The sequence below is a fragment of the Eleutherodactylus coqui genome, chromosome 2, assembly GCF_035609145.1.
Source record: "Eleutherodactylus coqui strain aEleCoq1 chromosome 2, aEleCoq1.hap1, whole genome shotgun sequence".
Lineage (NCBI taxonomy): Eukaryota > Metazoa > Chordata > Amphibia > Anura > Eleutherodactylidae > Eleutherodactylus > Eleutherodactylus coqui.
In genome coordinates this window covers 283764364-283783900 of record NC_089838.1, presented here as the reverse complement: position 1 = coordinate 283783900, position 19537 = coordinate 283764364, and the positions used below count along the sequence as shown (strand labels likewise).

The 19537-nt window shown below is 45.7% G+C and overlaps 2 protein-coding genes across 3 annotated transcripts in view; one reads left to right on the top strand and one right to left on the bottom strand.

The window, feature by feature from the left end:
- Nucleotides 1-643: 643 nt before the first annotated feature.
- ANKRD39 (ankyrin repeat domain 39) lies at nt 644-8057 on the top strand. The gene is made up of 4 exons (XM_066593101.1): nt 644-802; nt 3045-3148; nt 5795-5998; nt 7381-8057. The coding sequence occupies exons 1-4, from the start codon at nt 700-702 to the stop codon at nt 7516-7518; spliced, it is 549 nt and encodes a 182-aa protein (XP_066449198.1). The 5' UTR covers nt 644-699; the 3' UTR covers nt 7519-8057.
- Nucleotides 7689-19537, bottom strand: part of CNNM3 (cyclin and CBS domain divalent metal cation transport mediator 3) — a 24497-nt gene continuing 12648 nt past the window's right edge. Inside the window, exons 7-9 of one of the 2 annotated variants that reach the window (XM_066593100.1) lie at nt 18146-18281; nt 14140-14207; nt 7689-8208 (exon numbers count right to left, since the gene is read on the bottom strand). In XM_066593100.1, the coding sequence (XP_066449197.1) occupies nt 14158-14207; nt 18146-18281 (186 nt within the window). In that variant the 3' untranslated portion in view covers nt 7689-8208; nt 14140-14157. The remainder of the gene's footprint in view (nt 8209-14139; nt 14208-18145; nt 18282-19537) is intronic. The other variant, XM_066593099.1, reaches the window with a different exon arrangement.

Below are 19537 nucleotides of genomic sequence, written 5' to 3'. Positions count from 1 at the left end.
TGGGGGCACAGAAAAACAGAACCCCCAGAAGAGTGGAAGCTGGGGGCACAGAAAAACAGAACCCCCAGAAGAGTGGAAGCCAAGGGGAGCAGAAGAGCGGAACTCCCAGAAGAGTGAAAGGCAGGGGAGTAGAAGAGCAGAACTCCCAGAAGAGTGGAACCCCCTAGTGCAGGTGTGAAACCACCCTCAGATAATGTCCATAAATGCCCATTCTAGCTGGAGGTCACTGCAGGCTTCACCCTGCTGCTAGATATTTACTGGCACAATGTAATCCGTACAATAGTTGCCTGAACCGATGCCAAACTTCCCAGCAGATGCCATCCAGACCCGCACTGCTGCCAGACGGGGCACAACTGCTGCAGAAGGATCAGCAAGCGTGTGACCACAGCGCCACCTGCAGGACTACCAGCCATACTGCAACAACTTGCGTTGTTCGTAAACAGCATTTTGCTAATACCAAACGTTTTATTGAATTTATTTCTGTATTCTGTAGAACAATCACAACAATAACAATAATAATGATGTAATCGGACTATTAGAAGCCCGCCATCTGCTGGACGTTTTCCAGTAATGCACCTTCGATAGAAAAGTGTCTACGCGCCGTTTGATTGGCTGAGCTTTCTCCCGCGCTGATTGGCTGCGGCCCGGCTCCGCTGGTTGTCAGACATGGCGGCGGCTCAGTGTGAGGTCTGAGGGGGGATGATGGAGCCCGGCGGCTGCTCGTCTCACCGACCCGGTGACGGGTGCTGTACGGGGGGCCCGGCGGTGCGGGAGACGGTGCAGGAGATGGACTTCCAGAGAGGTAACTGGGGCTGCTGGTGCTTGTAGTCCTCCTGTGGCCCTACAGTAAGGAAGGCTCCGCAGCGCCGTACAAGATTGCACTTTGGCGCTGCTACATTACATCCTAACGTAAGCGAATGCGGTCATGTGACTTGCATGTTGCCGCAAGCCAAAATAACACGAAACGTAAGTGGATCCGTTCACGCCGCGACCGGTAAGTTACCGCGCCACGGTAATCGTAAGAAGTCCCAAGCGGATGGGATCCTGTGATCGTCGCAGCCCCTTTTGTTCGGGTGCCAAAGCGTGCACCATAGTGTGCGTTGTCCTGCCGTGCGGTGTGTGGCTCAGGCCCTTCTCATACGGTCAGGGGCGCCTGTGTGTGAATATTCTGCGTACCGGTACGCACCAAGCCCACAATGACCCGCGCCTGCCACGATCCGCCAATCCCTGCGCGTTGTCTTGGGGGTGCAGATGAGCCAAATGGAGCGCGCTGCGTTATTGGTCATCTGCGGAATCGCTGCAGACCTCTAAAGCGTTTTCTGCTGCGTCGTGCGTGTGCGGGGGATGGGGGCAGCTGAATTAGAGCGTGCCGATTTGTTTTTTTCTGTATTTGAATGGTAATCGCCGCCGACCCTGATGTGAACAGGCCCTTATTTCTCCATCAGTGGGGTTGTCTGAACACGACCCGTAGTTTCTATTGGTACCATTTTGGGATACATATGACTTTTTAATTGTCAAAGACCCTTGGCAGGGCAGGAGTCTTCACAAGCCCCCCGACTACCATGGCAACTGAATTGGCACATTTAAACGATTCAGGCTGGGTTCACACGGGGAAATTTCACGGAAATTCCACCTGCAATTTTTACCCCGGCATAAAGCAGCAAAGTGCACAAGACCTTCAAAAATGGCGTCCACGCTGCGCTGAAATTGACATGCCGTGCATAATTCAAAGCCGTGGCATGTCAATTTTATCACCATTTCCGCTGTGGCCACTCTCCTCTCTATGGGGAAGAGCTGACTGCAGCGGAATAAGGCGCTTGAAAACCCGCAGAAGCTGCGTAAATCTTGCAGAATTTCTGTGCAGTCCTACTGCGGACATTCTGCGGGATTTCTGCCCCTTGTGGACCCAGCCTAACAGCTGGGATCAGAGTAATCTCCGATCCCAGCTGCTGTGGCCAAGTGTGCTTCCAAGCCCACTCCATATAAGCCCCACACATTCGACATATATGTACATCATAGGGTTTGTACAGGCCAACAATAATGGATCGCTGGGGGTCTGCTGCTCAGAACCCCCGCCGATCAGCTGTTCACTGGGCCAGTATGTTCATGCACTGAGCTAATTTCTGCAAGAAGCAGGCAGCTTTGTTCTCACTGCAATGTCAAGGCTTGGTATTATAGGCAAAGTTCCTATTCCCATCGATGGTAACTTGGCTGTAATACCAAGCCTGGCCACTGCAGTGAGAACGGAACTGTCTACTTCTTACAGAAATCATCTGCATGCTCAAGCACTCCGGCCCAGTGAACAGCTGATTGATGGGGATTCTTAAAGGGGTTGTCCCGCGAAAGCAAGTGGGTCTATACACTTCTGTATGGCCATATTAATGCACTTTGTAATATACATTGTGCATTAATTATGAGCCATACAGAAGTTATCAGAAGTTTTTCACTTACCTGTTCCGTTGCTAGCGTCCTCGTTTCCATGGAGCCGACTAATTTTTAGCGTCTAATGGCCAAATTAGACGCGCTTGCGCAGTCCGGTCGTCTTCTTCTTTTCTCAATGGGGCTCCGTGTAGCTCCGCCCCGTCACGTGCCGATTCCAGCCAATCAGGAGGCTGGAATCGGCAATGGACCGCACAGAAGCCCTGCGGTCCACCGAGGGAGAAGATCCCGGCGGCCATCTTCAGCAGGTAAGTAAGAAGTCACCGGAGCGCGGGGATTCAGGTAAGCGCTGTGCGGTGTTCTTTTTTAACCCCTGCATCGGGGTTGTCTCGCGCCGAACGGGGGGGGGGGGGGGGGGTTTGAAAAAAAAAAAAACGTTTCGGCGCGGGACAACCCCTTTAAGGATAGGCCAAAGGACCGTAGCCACGGCCTCTTCACCTTCATGACAGGGTCTTTGCTCAGATCCCCAGCATTCTTCTGACATGCCCCGATTTGTGAGGGTAAGTTTAATCCTGTGTCTTATGATAAGAATGATCCTGTCGCACTTGTGATCCATGTTCTGAGGTTGATGTGAGGGCTAATAGTACGCAATCTGATTGTTCCAGGGATCTGGTCAGCTGCGATGGATGGAGACCTGAAGAGAGTCCAGGGCTTCATCGAGAAGGGAACAGATGCTAACCTGCCTGATAACTTTGGCTACACAGCCCTGGTGAGTGAGATTGGTGATCTGTTACATTGTCTCCTTTGTTTTAGGCCTCCGTCACACTTGTGCCGATGCTTCCTGCTGCTGTTTACTTCTCAGCAGCAATGGTGTGCAGGGCGAGGGAGTTGGAGTCGGCAGAAAGGTTCCAAAAAAAAAAAAAAAATTATACACTAAATGTACGACTTAAAATTCCTGAGGCCTAAATGAAGGAGTCAGAGGTTTGGCGGATGAGGTGCGGTACTGGCACATGATCACTACAGCCAATCCCTAACCTCAGCGGTGATGCCAGTTTCTATGGTATGTGACAGCAGAGACCAGCCAGAGCTTGACAAAGGCTACAGTGGGTAGCCGAAACGTCGCTATCTTTTAACGCTATGTGAGCCAATGAAGACACATCTTTGGATGTTTTAATACCAGCTTTTGCACCAGAGTTTGCTGTCCTGCATTGCGGCTTTTTCCAGCAGAGACCAGCCTGTGATTGGCTGCAGCAGAGCATCAGTGCTGGAGCAACGGGTGAGTTTAACCCTTTCCAATCCACTGTCTGACGTCTGAAGACATTATGATTTAAGGCTGTACAGCTCCGATATTGGAAGACGTCCGTCAGAGTTCTCTTACTGTATGTTGCCAGCCTCTCTGCTGTTAGAGCCTATCCAACGTGTCACCTCATGCAGTACTGGCTTTAGCCAGCAGATAGCGCCATTGTATAACGGCAGAAACAGAGTAAGCCCCCTAGGAAAACCAGGATACAAATTGGATTGGAAAAGGTTAATAGTACTATATATTTTGTGCCCATGAGGATGCGATGGGGCATTCCACATGCAGATTCTCTAGGTTTGTACCCTCAGCTTATCCTTCCTGTCAAATGTCAACCAGATCTCGCATTTAACTCCGGAAACTGTCTATAGGCCCGTGTGCCAAAGGCGCGTTACAAGGCCTGATGATCAGGTAGGAATGTTCCTAGGAACGGTTGTTTTCTGATCATTAGGCAGTGTGAACGTGCTGCTGATCACGCGGTGAATAGGGAAACGCTCGTTTATCTAGTGATCGCATCCTTGATGTGGCACAAAAAATGTATCTTTAGCGGCAGCACATCTCACCGTGTGAATGAAAGATGTGCTGCCAACAATGATCCTATGAACTATTGTTTGTTTCTTGCTGGAGTCTGAGTCTGCCTGTGTAAAGGCCTGCTCAATCTTATTGATTGGCGCTTGTCTACTGGAACAAATCGCTCCGTCTAAAAGGACCATAAGGTAACATTGGCAGTAAGAAGGTCCTCCTCTAGGGCACGTTCACACGCAGTGGAATTGTTGCTGATTCTGACACGGATCCACAGTGGACTTCATCCCTTCACTTGACAAGGTGAACTAAGCTGTGGACCTGCGTATAAACGTAAAAAAACCAAAAACCCAACAACTAGTGCAGATTTTGTGGTGAATCCGCTGCAGACTTCACCCCTTCCGTTGACGTTATGAAGTCTGCTGTGGATCCATGTCGAAATTTGCACCAATGGTGCAGAATGTATTCGTCCATCAGCCCCACCGGCTCTCCTAAGCGCCTTTCTACTAAAACATAACCTTTAGGCCTCCTTCACACGGGCGACAAAGGCGCACAATTTTCTAGCATTGCTACGATGCTACAAATCGCATGTATGTGAAGCCCGTGGTTTCCTATGGGTTCCTTCACACATGAGATGTTTTGTAGCATGCTACAAAACGACACACAAACCTCGCAGGTCCGGCGATATGCCCGCGACTCGTGAGGTTTTGTAGCCCATATTTCCCTATGGAGCCTTCCTCTCTGTTGCATCGCACGAAAACGCGGTTTGCATGCGATGCAACTTTGACAGTAGCAGATGCTACAAAGTTGCGTGATTTTGTAGCGTCACATGCGACTTTGTAGCGCTACAAAATCGCGGTATTGCTGCGAGAAAATCGCAGCGATATACAGTGCAGCGATGCAATATCGCTGCGATTTTTCTCGCAGCAATGCGGTGTCGCCCGTGTGAAGGAGGCCTTATTTATTTTGTTAAACGATTAGTCGCAAACTGTTTAATAAAACCACAACTAGTGCGCCTATCTCTGCAATCCAACAGTTACTGAGCTACGCACACCACTACTGCACGTAGGTCCCAATGTGGCGCAATGGCTGCTATTAACATGTCATATACACAGCCCCCTGTATAATAGACATTAATATATACATTTTGGCCGCAGACTCTTTATTTGCATGTAAAAGGACCTCCAGGAGTTGTTTGCAGAGCCCAGCATGTGTTTCGTCACTCCCAGCTGTGCAAACAGCTGCCACCACATTGTTCTCCTCACGGCTAGTGTAAACATGTAGGAGAACATCCTGCAGTCTTTTGAAAGATGAGCAAAATTTATTCAAATGGAATGTATCTGCTCAGTCTTTCAGCGGCTGAACTATGGGTTTTAAGTTGAACTAAAATCCGCCATTCAAACGACAAGTGCGCGATGCCCGTGTCATGATTATCGCTCATTTTCGGACGTGTGGACGAATTTCGAGCAATAATCATTGCGTGTAGAAGGGCCTTTAAATGTGGGACAATATCCACTGTCAATGTAGGTGATGACATACTGATTGAATGGTGTGAGTGCTTCATTACTGAAATCCTTTTCTTGCTCATTGTTTTAGCACTACAGCAGCCGCCACGGCCACTTACCGGTGTGCGGCTTTCTTCTGAAGAGTGGTGCTGACAGTAATGCGCAGACACATGGGGGCAGCACGGCTTTGCACCGGGCTGCATACTGCGGCCACCTCCAAGTGGTTCAGCTGTTACTGGAGAACGGCGCTGACCCCACTAAGACGGACTCGGACCAGAGGACCGTGCTTCACAAGGTGAGGGAGCTGACATCAGAAACACCTCCCTATACAGATGTTGCAAAGCTTAACTTGACTGTGATAACTTTCTGCAGCGAGTTATCTTATGACGATCAAAAGCTGCGATTCTCGTCCCTTCACACAACAAAAGCCTTTATGAAGCAACTGAACGGGTGAGCAAACAGCGATGCAGAGTTTTCAGAAGTTATCAAGGCGACTTTCCCTTCTGTCTGAAGGGTACATTACCTGTTGCAGTTCTTATATACTGATGTACCGCCATTCCACCGGTTTGTGATCCTGTTTTCAGCCATCCAAGATGGCCACTGCTATTTTCTACCTAATACAGACTGTTCTCTGATTCATGTGATCAGTGTTGGCTAATCGGAGATCAGGTACAGCGCACTAGTAGTCTAACGCTACCAACACACTGCGGGGATTAGGTAGTTTAAAATTGTCAGCCATCTTAGCCAGCTGGAAACGGGATCGGGTGGATCAGAGTCATCAGTACAGAAGACCAATAGCAGGTAATGTAACTGTTCTCTCCAGTCTCGGGACAAAACTTTGTCTCAAAATTAGAGGATCGATTTAAAAGTCAAGTTTAACTTTGATACATCTGTACATTGATGCACTTTTATTCACTTTTTTTTTATATTTGCAACATGATTTAGGTGAAGATGTTTTTGCTCTCATGTGCTTTTATTCTGCCCTAAATGGTACTCAGACAGCACCGGCGGGGAACGTCAGCATGTAGAGCCTCACGTATCTACTTCCATATCTGGTAGTCTCTCAGTAGCACAGACTACTGTCTAATGAAGGACAGTAATACAATCTCATTAGGGTATCCATCTAATTTGGGCAAATTTTTACTCCTTGGCTAGGTGAGCTAGATCTACTATGAACTGTTAAAGGATAGGATGGGTGATGAAAACGATATTACTGGGGGTCTACCAACTGGACCCACCTGTCCCTCTATTCTCCTCATTGTCTCACCTGGAGTGGAGCTGCCGCTGAGTATGCCTACGGGATTCAAGTTGAAGTCTATACTCCGCTGTCTCCAGACACTGTTGAAAGGACTGGCACGGTAACGTGCATACTTAGCGGCCACTCCCTTCAAGCTTCATTTCACTTGAAAGGGTGCAGAGAGGACAGGGCAACATGTGACCCGGGAGTCTCCGCGGTGAAACCTCCCACCAGCCATTTATCACTATCTTTGGATAGGTGATGGAAGTTGGGATGACCCCTTCCACGTCTCTAACAGCTTGCATTATTCAGTTCAAGCTATGCTATCAAATAACGGGTTCCTGCACATAGTAACCGGCACTAACTCCTTGGAGAAGGTGGTGGTGTCTTATGGATATGTTTGATGGTCTATATGTTTACATCTGCTCTTTCTTGGACAGGCAGCAGAAGGTGGTCACCGGGAGTTGTCGGTCTTCCTTCTACATCGCTGTAAAGGTCTCCTGGATCTAAAAGACTGCAGAGGACACACAGCCGCAGACCTCGCGCCTTCCTGTATGGCTGATGTGTTCATGTCTTAAAACTTCATGGTCAGTACTCCATCAATCTCAGAGATCTCTCTGTGACTATCACAGGAACATTCTCCAACTTCTAGCATGATACGACGGGTTACATTATGGATGTCCTCCTCATTTGACCTGGTGCAGTTGGCGGCAGACGGGGTGAAGAAGAAGAAATCCCATTCTATCGATCATGAGGATAAAATGTTTTCATTGTCATAAATGTTTCCAATTTCCACAATCCAGCCCATGATTAGCTTAATACAAAATAATCATATACAGTATCGTATCTAGAGATCCTATAAAGTATTAATACACCCTTCACAATCTTCAGGCTCCCCCTCTACAGGAGAAGTGGCAGCAGGGCTACTAGAACACTATGTGTTAATGTACAACTCCATGGATGGAATCTCTTAAGGAAATGTCTGCGGAGCTCCAGCCAAGGAGGAGGTGATGTCCCTGTGACCTGCCAGGGAAATCCACTACATTAATGCTTATTTTTTTGCACGGCTCTGTTCATTGTTTAGGAATAAAATGGCACGCTGAAATGGCATCGGTAAGCCGTTGTCCAGTCCAAGAAGGAGTCTCTGGTCAAGGTTGATCCCAGGCTTTTCTGGTGAGGTAAGGGTGGTTAGGGTGACGACCCCTCTGCTCTCCGCTGCACTCCGGCACTCAGTCTCCCAGCATCTTTAGTTCCTTCCTTTCTTGTTTCTGTAAGTTCATAAACACAGTTATTAAGTGACTCCACGTCAGGCGCCTCACTGGTTTACTTGGTGGAGATGATGATTTGCACACATCCGTGCATGGATCCGACAGCGTTCACTCACTGCATTGCAATGAATGAAGTCCATGGTAATAATCTGCACTATTTCTGCAGCAAAGAGTATGCTGCGGATTTCAGAATCCGCAGCCTGACTCTTCGCAGATTTTTTTTTTTCTGCTGTAAGTGAATGGGGTTTGTTAAAATCCCATTCCCTGCGATTGTACCGTACATTGAATCTGCAGCAGACCTGTGAACTAGCCTAAAGGCTTCAGAAAAGGAGAAGCCTAAACCCTTCCCAATAACGTGAATAAAATGCCATCGTCCTACATATTCCCTATGCAGTTGGATACAATCTACTGGTGTCTGTTGTTAGCGGTTCCCTTTATAATCAACACCTTGGCCTATAATGGGTTGTACAAAAGAATACAGATCCTTTCATTTATGTGTTTCAAAATGGGTTCCTCGGGACCCCTGCCATGAGCTGCAGTGCTTGCTAACAAGCTAGCGGGATGTGCATTCGACTCCAAATGCACAGAAAGTCGATGGTCAAAGGCTTATCCGCATCGTTGGCAGCATATTGCCAAAATACGTAATAACATTATAATAGCTGGGTTTCCGACCTCTCCGACTGCCCCAAAGAGAATGGAGACGCCACAGAGCTGGTTTAGCGCTGCATCCACTTCTAAGCTTCCCTGCACAGCGGCGCTCCTGACCTCCCGTTCAGCCCCTTCACTTGAATGAGGCTGGCTGCAGTCATTTGCAAAGTGAGCGGCCAGAGTGCTGCTGTGAAGGAGACTGCTGTGCACCAAGATTACCGTTTAACCCCTATCTATGCATAGGTGGTAAGTCTGATTGGTGAGGCCCCCACCAATCCTAAGAACAGGAGCATGTCCCTGCTTTGAGCTCACTGCACCCACTTACTGTGATAAGGTTGAATGGAACGGTGGTCACACATGTGCTGTGCCTCTCTATTTATTTCAATGGGGCAGACAGAAATGGCTGAGTACAAATGCTCAATATACCGACGCTCCATTCAATCTTTCTTGCTGTGCTGGATTTAGGGGGGGGGGGGGGGGGCAGGACCTCTGTTCTCATGATCGGTGGAGGTCTCAGGTGAGACACCCACTGATCAGATGTTTATCACCTATTCCTGTGAATAGGCGATACAATTTATCTTGGTACAAGCATTACGGCCCCATACAGTCTAAGGATCAGTAGGGAGGGGGTGTCTAGAGGTTGGAACCCCACCGATTTATAAAGTTATGGCGAATTCAAGCAATATCATCCTAGATTAAATTTTCGGATAAAGCCGTACCCAGTGGCTGCACTGCAGTCAAAAAATAGTTTACCATCAGGGCTTCACAACATGGTTTTTAGGTAAGCTAGTTTAAACAAAAAACAATGCTATGGGGAGAGTAAAGACTGGCGTTTAAAATGACATACTGACTGGCATCAGAGTGAAAATGTGCCCTTTTAATAAATTTAGGGCATGTTTTACTGTACTAAAAATGAAATGTACCCCTGATGGGAGCAGGCATGGACTTATGCTACAATTTGAGCCAATTTCTGTCTTCAGTGATGAGATTAGGGCCACATGTTGCGTTTAAGGATTGTCAATGGTGTCATGTTGTGAACTAATACAATTGCGACAGGACAGTTGCAGAAAATCCACCAAGTCATAAGTCGCATTCAACGTTTTCCACCACAAACATCAATGCAAGTCGCATGCGGCTGTGGCTTTCCTGCAATTTGGCCCTAGCCTACGTCTCTCAATATTGGCTGCCCGCCCCCCCCCCATTTTAAAAAGTGCCGACAACAATTGCAAATCTGACCTGTGCCAAAATTTGCTACTTTTGTATACCATAAAACTGGCACAAATCATTTACTAAATGGCCCATTGTTCGTTGTTGCCTCTGTATAACAATAGGATAAGTGACAGGAAGTCCAGAAAGGGGTTTGACCCTATAGGTCTATGGCCTTAGGAGGTTGATCTATATGCAACCTAAAGCCAAAGCTTGACAAAGACCATCTATGTAACGGTCGAAACGTCGCTGTATTTCATGATGATGTGATGTTCTGATGGAAATATAAGTCTTTATTGCACCTGAAGATCTGGATTCTGCTGCCTATTTTTCTTTTTTACTTTGGCTCCAGCTATAGCAGACATTGCTTCCTCTGGTCATTTATGGTTTGTTGACAGGGAAACAGACCACCTCTTCTATAGAAAAAGTGGCAGAGGAGGCTGGTACTTGCATCTAAGGCCTCCTTCCCACGAGCGTGACGGGCTCCGCCGCGTAATATTACGCTGTGAAGCCCGTCACGGCACCCCCCAGAGCCCCTATACTTACCTGCGGGAGATAGCGTGAAATCGCTTCCCCGCCCGCCGCGCCACCGCCGCCGCGTCACTGGCCGTGTCACGTGACGCGGCCGGCCGCGTCATACAGCGTCATATGACGCGCGGCGGTGGGCGGGAAAGCGTTTTTTCACGCTATCTCCCGCTGGTTACAGCGGGAGATAGCGTGAACGGACGGCTTCCATTGACTGCAATGGAAGCCGTCAGTGCGTACAGCCCGTCCTCACCCGCAGAAAATAGAGCATGCTGCGGGTGAGGACGGGAGAAATCGCGGTGCGTAATTCCGCGGTGGAATTACGCATCGTGAGCATTGTGCTATTAGGTTCAATAGAACCTAATAGCTGCGGGCAACGCAGCGGATTTTCGCCGCGAATTACGCGGCGGAAATCCGTTCGTGGGAAGGAGGCCTTAATCTGATGGCCAGGAGCGCAGGAGTGTATGTAAACTAGCTCCTGGCCACCAGCTTACATCTGGGCTCTACTTCCATAAAGAGGAGGCCCTTTTTTCCGTGTCAATAAGCAGTAAACTCTACCAAAGATGGCCAGCAGCAAAGAATAGCAGAAAAACCAAAGGGTGAGGAAATCCTAACTCGACTATGTCTGCCCACCACTCAAGATAGGTTTTGGATAGAGATGAGCGACCATACTCCTTAAGTTGATTTACTCGAGAGAGCATCACCTTTTTCGAGTAACTGCTGGCTCGTTCCTGAAGATTCAGGGGCGCGACGGAGGGGAGCGGGGTGGAGAGTCAGAGAGATCTCTCTCTCTCTCTCCCAATCCCCTCCGCAACCACCCGCTGCCCCTCCGAATCTTCAGGGACGAGCCAGCAGTTACTCGAAAAAGGCGACGCTCTCTCGAGTAAATCGCCTTAACGAATATGCTCGCTCATCTCTAGTTTTGGACCAAAAACCTCAACCCAATATTCCAAGAGCAAATGAACGAGTGGCAGCAGTTATGGATGCAGATAAAAAGCAAAACGTTATTCCTCCATAAAAGCCAAGGCAACAATGTTTCCACCTTGAAAAAGACCTTTTGTAGGTCGAAATGTTGTTTCCTTGGCTTTTAATGAGCAGTAAACAACCAGGGGATAGAGGAATCAATGGACGGAGAATGGAGCATTTTAGAAATAGACATATTATGGGATTTCGAAGATACTGAAATAAGATTCCTGCCATAGGAATACCCCATTAAGAAAAAATAAATGTAAAATTCTAGCAAAAGCAATCACGATTACTTGGGAATCTTCATGTCTTCACATTGGCAGAGGAATCACAAACTCGATGACTTCCGCTATGTATTTGTGGCCAGAATTTGAAGAAGAAAGAACATTACACTGTCTTATTCCTGAGAATAGACCACATTCCTCATAAAGTGGCGGCGCTAGTTGCCAAAGTAATTTAGGCTTCTCAAGGTTTGCCTCTGATTTCAAGATCATTCTCCTCCTGTGCTGGCAGACACACCACATCGTCTTATTAGGTATTATGTTGCAGGAACGCACCTGACAAATACTTCTTTATCCATGGTCAATGCTGTTGGAAATCTCATTAATAACACTTTTTTTCATCTGCGCAATTCAATGTGCCATAAAGATGACCAATGTAACAAAGACTGGCAGTGATACTCTAAAGACCGACCCAAGAGCACCATAGAGAGGTGTACAGCGGCTTCTCTACACATCTTTTGAGACTCCGCAGCATGAATCTTCCGCTACAGGGTTTTTTTCTACTGTAAGTGAATGGGTTTTATTAACCCCTTAAAGACCAAGCACCATAAGTTTACAGGGCTTGGTACTGGGCTTTAATCCCAACTGATGATAAAAAATATGGCGCAGGATTAAAGTCTCAGTTCCTGAAATCACAACATGTGAATAATCCCCAGAGGTTTTATATGGATATCGTGGGGACATAGATGGTAAAAAAAAAGTTTAAAAAATGACAAAAGAAAATAAAAAAATATATACATCTAAAGAAAAAAAGCATGGTGGGTCAACCAAAACAATCGCCATATGTGCCCTATAATCCAAAAGTATACAAATTTAGATTTTAAAACGTCCGAAACAAAATGAGGAACCCATTTCTGTACTTTAATTTTTAAATTTGAATATTTACGCTAAAATTTATTTACAGTTTTTTTTTCCTTTAAGCCTTTTACCCCTAATAAAACTTAAACGTGGAAAAAAAACCTAGCAAAAATAATTTTTGTAGCTGCAGAAAAAAAAAACCCCAAACAAATAGGGCAGTAAAATTCCCCCAAAATGCCTGGTCCTTAAGGGGTTAAAACCTCATACATTAACATTGTACTGCACATTGGGGTTGAAGTCCACAGCAGAAATTCTACAGCAAATCTGCAATGTGTGAGCTCGCCCAAACACAGCCGGCACCCGCTGCATACACTCCCTTCCATCCTCCGCCACATGTAGATGGCAGATGGTAGGAGTGGATTAAAGGGAACCGTTCCTTTCATATGAACAGGAATCTCAGAAAATAGCTGATTGCAAGAGTCCGGACCTTGAAATGAAGCTCTTTGAAATCAAGTAGCTGTTTGTGTAACGCACTGACCCTCTTAGCTCTGCAGAGTCAGCAGTGGATTGTAGTGGTGCTTAAGGCTGGACTGAAAAGAGACCTAAGAGAACAGAAAGGGGCCTGACAAATTTACCGTAGTACCAGTTTTTAAATGTTTAAAGTAATGACTTTTTTTTTTTAAGTCCCCAATTGGGACACCAGATGGCGCTTCACTTGTTGTTCTCTACAAGCCCTGTTACACTCATAGCAACCAAAGGCATCTGCTAACAGAGCAATCCTTCTACTTCAACATATCTGTCACATGCAATGACGCTTTTCATTGAAAATCTAGCACTACCCTTATAACACTGAGCAATATCTATAGGAGCTCGAGTTCTGTGGCCCCTCGGGCTCCCATGTGGTAAAACCTAATGCTTGAATTTCACGGATACTTTGTGCAGAAGTAAACGAAATGTGCGAGACTGAACAAATCTCGTTACACTGGTGCCTATTGGTTTTGGAAAGAGCACAGCAAGCGGCGGCGTTTAAAGGGAATCTATCACCTAGGATTTCCCATCTATTCCAAGCATCAGCAGACGATGTATTTTATTAGTACACCATTTCAGAAGATGCGTAGCGAGGCGGAAGCGGCCCGTTGTAGTGTTTAATTTTTCAGTGGTGGATAGAAATAATTTATTGTCTGCTTTCCGTGACATAACCTGAATAGAATAGAGAACCTGGATGCTGCAAGTGTGCAGGAAGCCAACAGCTTCAGGGTAGATGAACCAGTAATTCCAGTTTTATGTCACCTTGACTATAAATATCCCGTATCGTGGGGACAAATCGAAAAAAATGTTAGAGTAGGTAATTGCATAAAACCATGTAGAAAAGTGAATAAAAAGGAAAATGAGGCCATGATAGATTCCCCTTAACTCATTCAAAGCGCAGGTGTGCAGCAAGCGGAGGAAGATGATGGGTGTACTGATCATGAAGCGCACGGACATCAAGCACACTGTATATAGTTACCTCTGCGATTAGCAGCTATTAGCTGACACTCTCAATTGTGCCCATGACTGCAGTGTTGAATAGAAGTACTGGAAATAAATAGGGTTACAAAGAGATCGTCAAACACAAGACTGGGGGAAAAGGTCAATTGTAGTTTGTGGGCCCTCACACAGTCTGGTGTATAAGAGCCTTTGTACATGGGAGCTGGGAAAGACCTTACAGAAAACTGCCCGACAAATCTGGGGCAAAAACACATGCTTTACATGTAGGCAATTCTGCAAACTGCACTACGGATTTCCCAGTTAGCGTAAAACAATATCTGCAGCTAAAATACAGAATGGAAACACTGCATATATAGCATCTACATACCTACTAATCAAATATATAAACACGGGGTTAATACCCAAACAATTTGCCTGCAAACAGCCAAATAAACCTTGAGGTCGCGTTCCCACAGGACCGAAACCTGTGGAATGTTTGCAGCAGGACCGCACGGAAATTCCGCAGCAGAAAGGCAGCTTCAAAACCTGCGAGGGTTTGAAGCGGCTTGTCCACCTGTCTTCTGCTGTTGGAATCTCTCCCCCATCGAGAGGAGAGAGCCCGCGGCGTAAACTGCAATACAATTGACATGTTGTGGATTTGAATTCCGCACCACATGTCAGTTACTGCACAGCTTGCGTGCAAATTTTGCAAATCTCATTCACTTTGCTGCTTAAGCTTTCGAATGCATGCAGAATTTTCGCCCTGTATGAACCAGCCTAAGCCATGCGGCAATACTGCCCGTGGCTCCTAACCCCGGAATTAGCCACATGGGGCGGCAAAGCCGGATGGAACTGGAGATGCGGTGCAGAATTTACAGGCGCAGCATGTTAATTCTTTTTTTTTTTCCCACTGTGGCCTTACTCTTCTCTCTGGTAAGAGAAAGCTGCAGCGGAATGCCGGTGGCTGAACCACTCCAAAACCCGTGTCGAAATGCCGCGGACTTTGAAGCTGCAGCACTCCCGCAGCAATCTTGTGATTTTTCGGTGCAGCCAAACTGTGAGGTTTCCATCCCGTGGGAACCCAGCCTACGGGTTATAGAAAGTTATTTGTAATATTTATAAACAGTTATATATTAAAAACATAGATAACATTAATGCCGGCTTAACACGATTTGTGGCGCACAAATATGAACCCCCTTCTTTTGAATGGGGTCATGCACATGAACGATGCTTTCTTGTATGGCACCGCGATGCAGGAAACAAATCGCGGCATGTTCTATCATGTGAATGCTCCTGTCGTTTTCAATGAGACCAGCAGCAGAAGCGCCGGCCCTACTGAACGCAATGGGAGAAACTCCATGATCCACTGGCACGCCGGAGCATCCCTGCATCCCCGAAATGAATCATGAAACCGCCTCGCATCCCTGGGGAGTGTGATATGGGGGCGGGATTCACAGCCCCATATCGCTCTGGCCCAAGTGAAGTTGGCCTAAAGGGATTTGTACCAGAATAGATTATCCTATATTACACTTACTAGGCAAGGTCCATGTAGAGCGTGCCCTAAAATCCATTTTTTTTCTTGCAAAAGGGGTTTTGTAAAACCCTATTCACATGCATTGTACTGTATACTATGATTTACATGTGAACCCAGCGTCAGGCTGGTTTCAGACAAGCCTATGGAAACTTGTCCGTAATATGGATCCGTATTAGGGACAAGTTTCGGATGACATTAGAACTGTATCCGCAGTATCTTTATCAGTATTGGCCTCCGAATAGGTTTTTCCTAGTGGTCAAATACTGATCAGTTTTTGCACAATAGAAAAGAATAGCAAAAGATAAAGACACAAAAAATAGGTTATGCTGCATTTTCAAAAAATGGACGAAAAAAAAAAAATACATCCATTTGAATTGATTTATGACTTTACATTATTTCTGTATCACTGTCCCCAAAACATGGACCAAATACGAAGCTAAAATACGCAGGCCTTTCTTTCTCCGAGACCAGTAAAGTATATTAGTATGGTGCTCACTTACCGGCTTTATCTCGGTCACATACACCAGAGATTAGTAACATTACTTGGAGCATCAGTGGTTTCTTATTGTGATTTGGATTCATGAGGTTACAAACCATAATTGAAGAGGGTTAGTCTATCTAAATTGGGCCAGCACCCCATCTACTGTCCTACCCCATCCACGCAGAGATGCAGTAATGAAGCTGCAGACATAACATAAGGACAATGTTTCTCTTCTAGCGCTGACACGGAGCCCCGAACTGATATCTGTGACCCGCAGCCACTAAATAGGTCTTCCAGCATTACAGAAAAAGTCAGCAACCTTTTTTTTCTTCTTCCCAGAAACGCTCGCCTCTGGCCATGGGTCGTGTCTAGCGTTACCGTTAATGGGGCTTTAAAATCATCCGACATCACTGTAACATGTCCAATGGTGATAAGCTGGGTTCCTTCTTTAACCCTTTCATGACCAAGGATCATTGCTGCTCCTGTGTCCAGGTCATATTCCGCAGTTCTGCTATCCCACACTTTCAAAAAAAAAATCATAACTTTTTGATTTTTCAGAGGACATCTCAGGATTTGGTTCTTGCGGGATGAGTTGTATTTTTCAGTGGTACCATTTAATGTAGAACTTATTGTATTAGAAGATTTAAAAAAAATATATAAATGGGGCAGAGTGGGGAAAATCCTCCCCACAATTGAACCATTTTGGGGTTTCTTTACTTTTACTGCACCATGAACACCGTAAAAGTAACACATTGTCTTTATCTTGCGGGTCAGTGAGAGTAGAGCAATACCAAAATCTATATAGTTTTTTGTTTTTTTTTTACTTAAATTTAAAAAGGTAATTGCTCTCTGCCGCTATCTTTTGACCCCCATCATTTTTAAAATGTTTCCTTTTGATAGTGCTGTTTATTGTATTGGACTGAATGACCAAAAAAAAGCGCAATTCTGTGGCATTTAACCCTTTCCAATCCACGGTCTGACGTCTTAAGACATTATGATTTAGGGCTGTACAGCTCCGATGTTGGAAGACGTCCGTCGGGGTTCTCTTACTGTATATTGCCAGCCTCTCTGCTGTCTGAGCCTATCCAACGTGTCACCTCATGCAGTACTGACTTTATCCAGCAGAGTGCGCCGTTGTATGACGGCATAAAAAGATTAAGCCCCCCTAGGAAAACCAAGATACAAACTGGATTGGAAAGAGTTGAAGGACTAACAGCCGTGATCAGAGTTCTCTCTGAACTCAGCTGTTGGAGACAACTGACATTTACAGAGTATGGAGTGATCCCACTACATATACAGCAAATGCAGTGGACAGCTATATATGTGCAGTTAGGACATCTATAGCTGTATGTGTGTCCCAAATGGGTTAAAGGTAATCTGTCAGCTGAATTATGCTGTTAAAACCGCAGGCATGATGTTATAGAGCAGGAGGAGCTGAGCAGATTGTTATATAGATTTATGGGGAAAGAGACCGTATAACTTGTATTTTATTCATTTAAATGTCTGCTAATCTGAGTTTAGTAGTCCAGTGGGCGGAGCTATCAGTGATTAATGGCTATTTGTGTATGACAGTACGGTATATAAATAACTCTCCACATAGAACCGCCCACTGGACCTCAGCAGAGTTATACCTGAAGAAAATACGAGTTCTACTAAATTGCTCCCCATAAAACTATATAATAATCTGCTCAGCTCCTCCGGCTCTATAACCTGATGCCTGCAGTTCGAACAGTGTGTTCACCCTGATGAGTTCTTTTAGTCGGACAACCTCTTTAAAAAGTACTGCAAGGGGCTTTACGCTTTTCCTATTTTTTGGACCCACTAATGATTTTGGCTAACCCAAAAGCAAAAATAAATGTGCAAGAATTGCAGTGTGAGGAGTGGCTCATATTGAGGTAACACATTCCCTCTAGAGAACAAGAGCCTAAAGGCTGCAGAACGTCTAGACAGGATTCCACAACTAGAAGGGAGCACAGCTTTCGGAATTGTCTAAAAGTTAGTATGTTTAGCTTAAAATATGATGAGCTGTACCTGAGCCGGCATTCTTCTCGTTCAGTAGTTGAGTTTGGCTGCTTGGAAATATCTTCAGTTCTATGCTGTCTGGAGACTGGGCAGTGGTGTGGGAGTGCGAGGTCCGGAGAGCATTCAGATACTGGAGCCGGGAGACCTGCATACAATGGTGGTGGATAGAGGACATGCTTTACGGAACATCACATTAACGCCTCTGCTAACACATCGTGTACAGCAACAGGAGTCTATATATATATATATATATATATATATATATATATATATATATATATATATATAAAATGTTTAATTATTTAATTTTTTAAAATTATTTTCTGTCTCCATTTCTGCCCAAAATAACCTTTTTATTTTTCCGTAAATATAGTTGGGTGGGGCTCATTTTGTGCGGTATGTCCTGCAGTTTCCGTTGGTACCATTTTGGAATACTTAAGACTTTTTGATCGCTTTTTATTAGATTCTTTTCTTGGCAACAGTGCGACCAAAAAAGCGTATTTCTGGCGGTTTTTTTCCCCGGAAGATGTTTCCTGTGCACGGTAAATAATGTCTTACTTTGATAGAACGGACTTTTACGAACGCAGCGATACCATATATGTATTTTTGTTTTATTATTTTGATTTTCTATTGTACATATGGCAAAAGGTTTGTTTTTTTTACTTTTATTACTTAAAAAAAAAAAAATTAATAAAACTTTATTGTTCTTATTTTTACTTTTTCTTTCAGTCCTCCTGTGGGACCACAACTAGTGATGCTTAGATCGCTTATGCAGCCATGGCATTACATCATACTGCATTCTGCCGTGACAGCCTTGGGGTCTTTCAGAAGGACCCTGGCTGCCATGATACCCACACGGCTCTCCCGATCTCACCGCAGTTGATTTCCGCTCATGGGCTTGGAAGAATCTTTTACCATGGCATGCTATGGATGGACATTGCTGCGGAATTCACGGCCAGTGTCTGGTTGCGAATTCCGCAGCGATAATCCGTTCGTGGGCATTGGGGGTCTAAGACATGCAGATTTTGACAGCGGAATATTCCGCAGTGTACTGCAGAAGGGAACACAAAAATCACCACTACCCCAATAAGTAATAAAATACAAACAAATATAAGCTTTCGACGTCACCCAGAAGGAATGCACTTTTGCTCACCATTCCCTCTCGCAGTCAAATCTCTAGCTAGGGAAGCAGCTTGCTGCTGCAGGAACCTTCCTGCACTCTTTAGTCTGCGATGGGGACAAGCTAAACTCTTCCTCTTCATTTTTTGGCGAAAATGGAGGATAGGAAGAGATGGAGAGAGTTGGGGTCTTTTTACACAGGACAACAGTTCTAATCGCTCCTGTGCTTTCACACAGGAGAGATGATCGCTCAGTGAATGGAGGCGGAGCACACCGGAGATG